This window comes from Frankliniella occidentalis, unplaced genomic scaffold (assembly GCF_000697945.3).
Source record: "Frankliniella occidentalis isolate FOCC.00 unplaced genomic scaffold, Focc_3.1 Scaffold1198, whole genome shotgun sequence".
Taxonomy (NCBI): domain Eukaryota; kingdom Metazoa; phylum Arthropoda; class Insecta; order Thysanoptera; family Thripidae; genus Frankliniella; species Frankliniella occidentalis.
Window position 1 is genome coordinate 13545 of NW_026268303.1, and position 9734 is coordinate 23278.

Below are 9734 nucleotides of genomic sequence, written 5' to 3' on the forward strand. Positions count from 1 at the left end.
TTTTAAATAAAAGACTTTGAACACGATAATGATTTTTTAATAGACAAACATTACTCTCTTCGGAAGAGAGATGGGCGACAAAACGTTCTCTTGCCCGTCGTTCCGTAGAGTCCTACAGTGGACTCTGACGTTCCGTAGCGTCTGAAGGATCCTGGGCTCCTACTCTCGCACTTCGGGCGCCCCGGGCTGGCCACCGTCCTTACACAGCTGCTCGGCGGGTTGGCCTACCCAGAGCACAGCAGGCGCTACCATTGGCGGCGTTGTCTGCCGTGGGGACAATGGGTCCAATTGGCACATCAGCCCAGACCTTGCGAGGATGGGGATGGGGCAAAATGACACAAACACCCTGCGAGCTCTAATTTAACGCCAATGAGCCCCCTCAACGCTGGCTTGTTGGCTGGACGATCCCACAGCCACATGAAAGGTGGCAACAGCGCAAGCGCACCCAGCAGAAGACGCCGGACGTGGGCGAGGCGCTGTTGTTGTAGTAGTGGTAGCGTAAATATTAGTGTTTATCCTTTCAGCTATGGGAGCGGATTAGCTCCTCTCTCAATTTTAGGGCGAGAATGAGTTCTACGTCACTTCAAACAGTTGCCGAGGAGTACTTCCACTCACTCAACCCGATCGCTGAAAGAATTTCTGCCGATGTATCATCCACGAAAGATGCGTACGAAGAGCTATGGAACACCCTCAGTGCCGAGGAGCAGAGACAGGTTATCGACGAGACTATAATCTACCCGGAGGCTGTCCTAAAATATGCGTTCGAAGATTCTTTGGAGAGACCAGAATTTTCGCCAAGACTCAACATTCAAACTGGTGGGAAATATATTATTGACGATGAAGGCAGTAAAGGATCGGTAAGTTAGGTTTGAGCCTACTGTTTCGGTCAAGGTTTTTCATGTCTGAACCAATGTCACCATGTATGTTATAATTTTTCCGCAGGGACTTACTTGGAGGGACGAGCATTCTGCTCCATTCTCTTGGCTTACACAGAGCCAGCTGAATTTGAGTTTGATGGGTGATAAGTCAGCCATACTTAATGCTTCTCCACCTCAGGTAAAGCCAAGGTTGGCTCCATTTCGTAGCCCTCATACTCAACCTAAAGCAGAGAATGGTGTGAAAGCAAATGGAAACAAAATTGAAAATAGTACGGATTTAAGCAAAAACTGCACTGGCAATATAGAATCATTTATTGATCCCCCAAGGGTTGTTCTTGGAGGATCAGCTGGTAATACAGCCAAATTAGCTTCTGTTATTGGTTCCAAATTGAAATTTCCTGCTACAGGGAAAGGAAATGGTGCTCAAAGCTCAAATGGAACAAGTAACAACAGTTCTCAACCCGTGGAAGATGCACAAAGTCCTAGTCTTTTAAGTAAGCTTAAAAGTAAAACTGGAATCCTAAAAATTCCAGCGTCATTGAAAAATGTTGCTAATGGGAAAGGTTCAACAGAAAATAATTCCAGAAACAAGAATGGCGATTCTGACAGAGAAAACCTTGTTCAAGGGAAAAATGTTATTAATGTGTTACCTGCTAAACACAATAAGGCACCTGCCCCAAAGCCTCCAGTTGCAAAGCCTAAAACACCACCTCCACCTCCTCCATCCAAGCGTAAATCTTCTTGTGAAGGAGTGGCAGCTATGGATCCTGAACGCATGGCACTGCTTGGGGACAGCTGGAGCTCTGAGCTTTCAGCTGCTCAGTCATCAAAGTCGGCAACCATGAAATCAGCAGCCGAATCCCTAGCGATGGCAACTGATTCTGCATCGGACATGGAAACTGCATCAACATCTGTCCGTAGCCCATCTGTCACTTCCCCACCCCGTGAAACTGCTCCTGATTTCATGGAACCTATTACTGATAATATTCCCAAGACTGGCTTTGAGTTCTTAGATAACTGGTAAAGTTTTCCGTTTCCCATGTTTTGTAAAGAAGTTATTTATGATGTATTTACTCAAATATAAAGTTAAATTATAAGGTCCAATTATCTCAGCAGTGTTGATTCTAGCATTCATGTGCAGGGTGTCTATCTTCCATCATTTTAATTGTATTAAGTTATTGATCTGATCTGGTCCTACAACTATTTTTTTGTGATAATATTCATGTCTCAAACTACCTAGGAATATGAAGCAAAAGCTATGGTTATTACTTGAGTTTGGTGCTTCCTGGTATGCTTACTTTTTAGAATTGCCTTTTCATTATTTATTATTACACTCATCTAAATGACTCGCTCTTTCCAGTTCCGCATAACTTATGCAGGTAACATTAAATGTAAAGTATTATTGAAGCTTTGACTTAGACTGGTACTTTTCAAATACTGGCATTTTGAAATATACAATTAAAGAGACATTGAGAAGATTGGAAATTTAGTGTTTATCTATCGGAGGTCGTACGAGCTCAATTTGTCTGTTTTTATTTTTGATGGTATCATTCATGAATAATTTATTTTGTAAAATATTCTAATGTGTGTCCATTCCTTGATTTTGCTCTTTGTTTCAGTGGTGGGTTTTTAATATTTTGAGTATGACTGAATGTTGCAATGACAGTTTGAACTCATATACTGGCCTCATGCCAGGATAATGTGATGTCTAGCTTGTTTTTGTAACTAGACTGAAACCACAGAAGCTAATAGCTTTCAAGTCAATTGTATGTTTGCTTTCAATATAACCTAGTAGAAAATACACTATGCTTTTAACCATGTTTCTGTGTATACAATTTATTATAAGTGGTAGCTGCATATATCTGTACTATCTCTAAATGCTTTTCTTAGTAGTGGAAATTTCCTTCAACTTTAGCTTTGCTGAACTCATTAATTGTTCCTGTGATTGTTTCTGTGTAATCTCATCTTTCCTTCAAGTACTTTTTCCTATTGATGAGGTATGCAATAAAGCTCCTATTGTTGTAAGGAAAGATCTATTCTACTTTATAGTAAAATAGATTACTTTCTTAAGCGACAAGTGTCATTAGAGCCAAAGACAAATATTTGATATTACTATGGTATACACTGTAATTTTCATAAACTTGAGGAATAAGCCAAACTGCTGAATTGTAGCTGACAATGGGCTTCCTTTGGCTGGAAGGTTGATTACAGACATTTGATATAAATTTGAAATTCCATTGAACCCCTTTTTTCCACTTTTGTATGTTATTTTTTATAAAACAAAAGACTTGGTTAGATTTTGTATCAATATTGTTCCTCTCATGTGCCATTGTTTAATAAGAGGTGGCCAAAAGGGCATTGTACAAAGATCTCTAAGATCACATTATGATGAGACCAGAGTGTACCTTCCATGATCTGATGGCACATCTAAACTGATAGTTAAAAAGAAGCTGTGTTCTACATCATGAGTATGAATTTTGAAGAGTTTTCTTGGAATGAGTTTAGCAATACATAGGGTTAAAACTTGTAAGTAAAGTGCTGTTAACATATCAATTTCAGGTGTCACCAATTATCATAAATTGTATTGAGAATTTATAATAAATGTTTTAAAAAATAATAATAAGTTGTGCCTCCAAAGAACATCTTCCTAAGATACCTGGTTCAAATCAATATTAATAAAACATCTTACATAACTTTAAAAAATTTATTTGTAACATTAATTATGTACAACATACAGCACACTGCTCAGACTGCAGGTATTACAGCAGTTCTCCAGAATTTTCAAAGAACTTGGTCATGAAACTTGTTATGAAAATTAAAAATTTACCATTCTGATAAATCCACATCTTCTACAACATCATCCGCCCCATCATCACTAACGTCTTCAGATAACTTGGGTCTTTTCTGACTAGGCTGTCCCTTAGACTTCTTACCACGCTTGCCACGAGCTTTCTTAGGTGAATCATCATTACCAAAGCCAATATCAGAATCTGAATCATCTGAGGGCAGAAGTTCAACCGGTCCCTCTGCTGTCTTTTTCTTTTTAGGTCTAACTATTTTGGGTAGATTCTCACTGATATCTATTGAATCTTTTTTAAGCTTTGTTTGCTTGGCACTGTTCATTTTTTTCCAAGATGTAAAGAATACTCCAAGAGGGGTTCCTTTAACTTTGACAGCGGTTTCCCAATCTTGTACAGCCTTCAAATCTGATAAGTTAATTGCTACATTTTTTCTTTCGTTTTCAATAAACTTGATATTTTCTTCTACTTTCTCTAAAATTTGTTTTAACTTTCTGGCATAATTGGCTACTTTACAGTTTTTAAGAAAATGTCTCACTCCAACAACAACTGGTAGTGCTAAGTCAGGGAAGGCAATTGAATGTGCTTCATTAGTCAAAGACTCAAGCATCAAGCTGTAAATATTTTCAATCACAGCATCTTTGAAGCCATTTTCTTGTTGCTGGGCTTTACTGAGACGTAAGATACAACTGAAGTCCATAGGTTTCATTGATACCTGAAAAAAAAAAAAAAAAGAGATGTATAAGTAAAACTGCATAAATTTTGGAAATACATCTGTGCTAAGAAAAAGTAATTGTTTACCTTGCTATGTTTTTTGTTGATGTTATAGGAGTTGAGAATTTCTAGAAGGAATGGCAGAACTGGTATAAATGTTCCAGAGCTTCTTGAGAGGTTGATAAGGATTTGAGCACAGTGGAATCTCAGTGGGTAATACTGAGCCGTTGGTACAAGTTTGATTGCCCCCACTGTTACTTGTACCACTGGGTAGAGAAGAGGTTGCAAAGCTTGTTTACTTGAAGCTCCAAGTAACTCTCCCCATAATGCTAAAGATGAAATAAACTGCCAGTTATATACAGCTTGAGTTGATTCTTTCTTCTGCAAGGTGATTGCATTCCGCAAATGAATAGCCAATTGACGAATGTACAAAAAAGCATGGTGGTAAGAAACATTTTCATCTAAAAGAAAAATTTCTGTCAGGGATCTTCTCATGAAATTTATACCAGGAAGAGTATTTGGTGACACAAATTTGGTGTTTTGAACATATGCCATATACATATGACGCAAAACTTGATCAAGTAGCGTCTTCTGTTGGATGGTTGTGGCTCTCAAAATACACATAAAAGCTACTACTCGCACAGTTTCATCACCAGTAGACCAAAGAGATATCATTCTTTTCAAGAAATGTTTGGTGACATTGGGAAAACAGATGATGAAGGGAGTCATTTGATGCACATGTTTCAAGACAATAGTTGTAATGTTTACAGACGCAATACCACCCAAAAGTTGAAGGAGGTCAGCTGAGTAGGATCTGATGAGAGTTTTTACTTTAATCCAGCGCTTACATTTGACTGGGTTGGTGTAAGATAGGGAAGCAGAAGTAAGATTGAGATATTTACGAAGTGCAGGCAATAAGTCCAGTACACACATCTGAACTACTGCATTGAAAACAGCACCACCTTCCACTTTGAACACACATGCTGAGCGCTCTGCCTCAGGAGCAACTCTCTGAAGAGCAGCATGAAACGCCTGAACAACATCACTAATAGTTTGCACACATTTTTCATTCTGCAAACTTTGACGCCATTTCTCAATCATTTTCAGTGTCACCACACCACTCTTCCTCTGAGAAGGCATCCCATCCTCTCCTTCAAAGTCGCTCTCGTCACTGTTAACTTCAAGTTTAGAAGGAGGCTTGTGGACCAAGCCTTCTTCATCATCATTGGCGTCGTCATCATCGTCACCTTCACCTTTCTCGGCCTCAGAGTCTTCACTGTCCGAAGCATTAAACTGTAGTAACTTTTTGTCATTTTCCTCTAAATATTTGTAGAATTCTGGGTCAATGTCTTTCAGCTTGTGAAGCGATTTCTTGTGCTTGACAGCTATATCTCCTTTTACTTCTTCGTCACTGCTAGCATCGTCCAGGCCATCATCATCATCTCCAGACTCAAAGTTCTCTTCACCAGACTCATCATCCGCCTCCTCTTCCTCACCAGACTCATCATCTTCCTCTTCTTCACCAGACTCAACATCCTCCTCCTCTTCACCATTTTCATCATCAACCTCCTCCTCTTCACCTGACTCCTCCTCTTCTCCAGACTCTTCATCATCACCTGATTCTTCCTCTTCACCTGACTCTCCAGACTCCTCATCCTCCTCACTTTCAGATCCAAGGTGCCCGTTACCGTTCAAGACGCCGTTCTTGGCTTTTGCTACTTTTGCATCATTCACAGAATCCTGCTCGTCGCCTGAACCGCTATCACTTCCACTGTCACCGAAACTATTCATAAAGTCGTCGACGGACATATCTTTGAGCTTTGTTGGTTTCTTTGCTCCGTTGGCTACTACTTTAGGAGCATTTTTCTTCATTTTCATGTCTTTATGCGAAAAGTAAACAGAAGATATCTCTCAGAAGCTGGAGCGAGACGTGCATGCGGACAGCGTGTCTTGTAGGTTATGTGGTTGTGGCGAATAATAGTCTTTGGTAGAGATCTGACCGGATATATCTGAAATCGTGATACAAGTTCCGGTCCGTTCTCTAAAAAATCTTTGCGGATGTGAAATTTCTCATACTTTTCATATTTAAAATTTGGCGGTACTACTGAACTGACCTAACTTCCGGTCAAGGTTTTGTTGTGTTTTGTTTTGTGACCGGAGTGTAAATAGTGTTTGGACATTCGTCTGGTCTGCAATTCAAAATTCGAACGAATTGCATTCAATTACGTTTGGATTTAGGATGTGATACCAATGGATAGGTACGTCGTTTAATGCACTTAACAGTTTGCTACCTATGCAAAATCTAAGGAAATGGTGTGCTTTAGACCTGGGTGTTTTGCTTTATTTACCTCCTGAAACACTAATAGGTTATAAAAGATTTTAGTAAATATTCTCTTATTATAATGAATTGTAATGGTATTTCTCCTTTCAATTACAGAAATAACATAGTACCATATACCCTAAATTACGCTGAATTCCTGTAAAAGAAAGAAAAATGGAATCGGAAGGTCAGCCAAAAGACAGTTCCCAAACTGTATCAGATTCCCCTCAAGAAGGTGTTATTTCATCAAAGAGTGAATCAGAAAACCAAAGTGACAATGCCCCTGCCGTCTCAAGCTCAAGTGAAGGAGGGGCCACTTCGGCATCAACCATGGACCCTGCACATCTTCAATATGAAGGAGATGTTTGCATATATACAGACCCTGAAACTAAATATCAGTTCCAATGGGATGCTTCCTCAGAACAGTGGACACCAAGAGCACAGCAGCAAAAAAATCCTGAATCAGGCGATAAAGATATGAAGCCTCCAGGAGGTACTTGCAAAGTCTTTCTTTGTTTCTTTTTCATCTTTAAATATTTATTTTATTTTTACTCTTAAACTTTCAGATCAAAATTATGAATTTGATGGAGAGACATACATTTATACTGACGCTGCATCAGGTCTGCTTACAATTTTATTTGATTATATCTTTCAACTGAGTTGGTAGGTGTTTTTTTATATTTAATTTCTTGTAGGTATCAAATATAAATGGGACAAATCTAAAAATCAGTGGACCTCCGGAGCAAAGCAGAGGCTGGAGAAGCCTAAAGGGAAAAAAAAGACGGATGAAGATGACGTCGAGGAACATGACACTGATGAAGAAGAGGATAAAGCAAAGACGGTTGTTCGCCAGGATATGTCAAGTGGCCACTATGATTATGATGGCCAAAATCATACATACACTGACCCAAAAGATGGAGCAGTTTACTTTTGGGACCGAGATAAAAATGCCTGGTTTCCAAAAGTAAGAATTTTATTCATCCTCAAATTTTTAATCAGCCTTAGTTAATATGGTATATTGAACTCATCACTTCTGTTCTTTCTAGGTTGATGATGATTTCATGGCTCGCTATCAGATGAGTTATGGGTTTGTAGAAAATAAAACAGAAAGTACTGATAAAGAAGAGCAAAAAATTGATGAAAAACCTAAACCTGATGCTAAGCGCAAGGCTCCAGAACCCCCTCGTAAGAAAACTTTTTCATTTTTAAGTTTACTCTTACATTATCAGATATTCTTGGTAAATCTTTTGGTTTTTTTTTCCTTCTTTTGTGTAGAGTGGTTTGATCTTGATGGACGCAGTAACACCAAAGTGTATGTTAGCAATTTGCCCTTGGACATAACAGAACAAGAGTTTGTAGATCTGATGCAAAAATGTGGTCTTGTTATGAAAGATGCTGACACCAATAGGATGAAAGTTAAACTTTACCATGAGCCAGGAGACACTAAAATCTTAAAGGGGGATGCTCTCTGCACTTACATTAAGGTACGAAAAACAAATACATCTGGTACTGAAGCCAAACAACTTGCCAAATTCACTATGTGCTAATTGTTTTACAACACTTTTTATTTCCTCAATAGAGAGAATCAGTAGAACTAGCCCTTAAAATTCTAGATGGTTATGAAGTTAGAGGAAAGCAAATTAAAGTGGAGGTTGCAAAGTTTGAATTGAAAGGAGAGTATGATCCAACTAAGAAGCCTAAGAAAAAGCGTCGTAAGGACAAAGAAAAAATTAGGAAAGCTCAAGAAAAGTAGGTGTACCTAAGTAATCCAATGAGTTATTCTCTGGCACTAAGGTACTTCTCTCATTGATGACAATCACAAAATTTTGTATCTCTTGCAGGTTATTTGATTGGAGGCCAGATAAATTGAGAGGAGAACGATCCAAACATGAAAAAACAGTTATTATTAAAAACTTATTTGACCCTGAGATATTTGATACAGATGTTGGTCTTATTTTGGAATTTCAACAAGATTTACGTGAAGAGGCATCTAAGTGTGGGGTTGTGAAGAAAGTAATAATCTATGATGTGAGTTAAAAGCTTGACATTTCATAAAAATTTGTACGTAGATATATAGATAAAAAAATAATTCTAAGACTAATTAGTACAATGATACATAATGCTATACCGTAGTTATTTTTTATATTTTTTTGCCCCCTATACAGAGACATGTTGATGGTGTAGCTCAAATAAATTTTAAAGAGCCAGAAGAAGCAGATGCCTGTGTTCAGCTCTTTAATAATCGATGGTTTAATCAGAGGAGAATCACTGCTGAAACATGGGATGGGAAAACAAAATACAGGTAAGTTTGTGAACTTATGTACCCTGCCAAATCAACTAATTTTTTTTGTAGTGTCACCTTTGGCTTATATTTATGCTATGCTGAAATATTTTACATTGCAGGGTCGCAGAGACTCCTGAGGAAACTGAGGCTCGCTTGGCAAAATGGAGTAAATTCTTAGAGTCTGAGGAAGGCAAGAAATCCCAACTAATCGCCAATAATAATTCAGGAATGGATGTGGGTAGTGGTAATGATCAAGATTCTGATGATGAAGAAACACAGGAAAGTACAGTTAAGGAAGCAAAACCCAGCTCTTAGAGATCTCTTAATTGACCTTATCTAGGAAATACCTAATACTGACTTTCGCAACATTATTTGTTCTGTTGAATCAAAACACATCTATTTATTCTAATCGTCTTTCCATATCTTTTGAGCATTCCAGTAAACTTTGCCCTCTATTTAATTTTTATGTGTCTTGGCATTTGAGAGCTTAAAGATTTTGCTAATTTTGTGCATTTTATGAATTTTGTTGCATGTGCTATCACCCCATACATTATTTGTTATTGGTTTTTGATTTGTAATTGTTTCCATGTGTTTCTGTTGAATGCTGTACTGTTGATCTGTGAACAAATTAAAGAAGAAACTCAGCAAAAGAATTTCATTGGTCCCCATATTCTTCATTATTTTTTATCAAAAAAAAAGGGGGGCGTATTATAATGAATTGTAATGGTATTTCTCCTTTC

General features: G+C 38.1%; 3 protein-coding genes across 3 annotated transcripts; 2 read left to right on the forward strand and 1 right to left on the reverse strand.

Moving 5' to 3' along the window:
* Nucleotides 1-438: 438 nt before the first annotated feature.
* LOC113205588 (uncharacterized protein C1orf198 homolog) lies at nt 439-2698 on the forward strand. Its single transcript, XM_026421262.2, has 2 exons — nt 439-857; nt 943-2698. Exons 1-2 carry the CDS (start codon nt 567-569, stop codon nt 1900-1902), a joined length of 1251 nt encoding a protein of 416 aa, XP_026277047.1. The 5' UTR covers nt 439-566; the 3' UTR covers nt 1903-2698.
* An 870-nt stretch (nt 2699-3568) lies between these two features.
* On the reverse strand, nt 3569-6370 carry LOC113205587 (nucleolar complex protein 2 homolog). Its single transcript, XM_026421261.2, has 2 exons — nt 4478-6370; nt 3569-4391 (listed from the first exon to the last, which is right to left on the reverse strand). The coding sequence occupies exons 1-2, from the start codon at nt 6266-6268 to the stop codon at nt 3702-3704; spliced, it is 2481 nt and encodes an 826-aa protein (XP_026277046.1). The 5' UTR covers nt 6269-6370; the 3' UTR covers nt 3569-3701.
* A 120-nt stretch (nt 6371-6490) lies between these two features.
* Nucleotides 6491-9647, forward strand: LOC113205629 (HIV Tat-specific factor 1 homolog). The gene is made up of 10 exons (XM_026421322.2): nt 6491-6648; nt 6828-7203; nt 7277-7330; nt 7406-7674; nt 7757-7895; nt 7986-8194; nt 8290-8459; nt 8552-8738; nt 8876-9012; nt 9114-9647. Exons 2-10 carry the CDS (start codon nt 6885-6887, stop codon nt 9307-9309), a joined length of 1680 nt encoding a protein of 559 aa, XP_026277107.1. The 5' UTR covers nt 6491-6648; nt 6828-6884; the 3' UTR covers nt 9310-9647.
* Nucleotides 9648-9734: the final 87 nt, after the last annotated feature.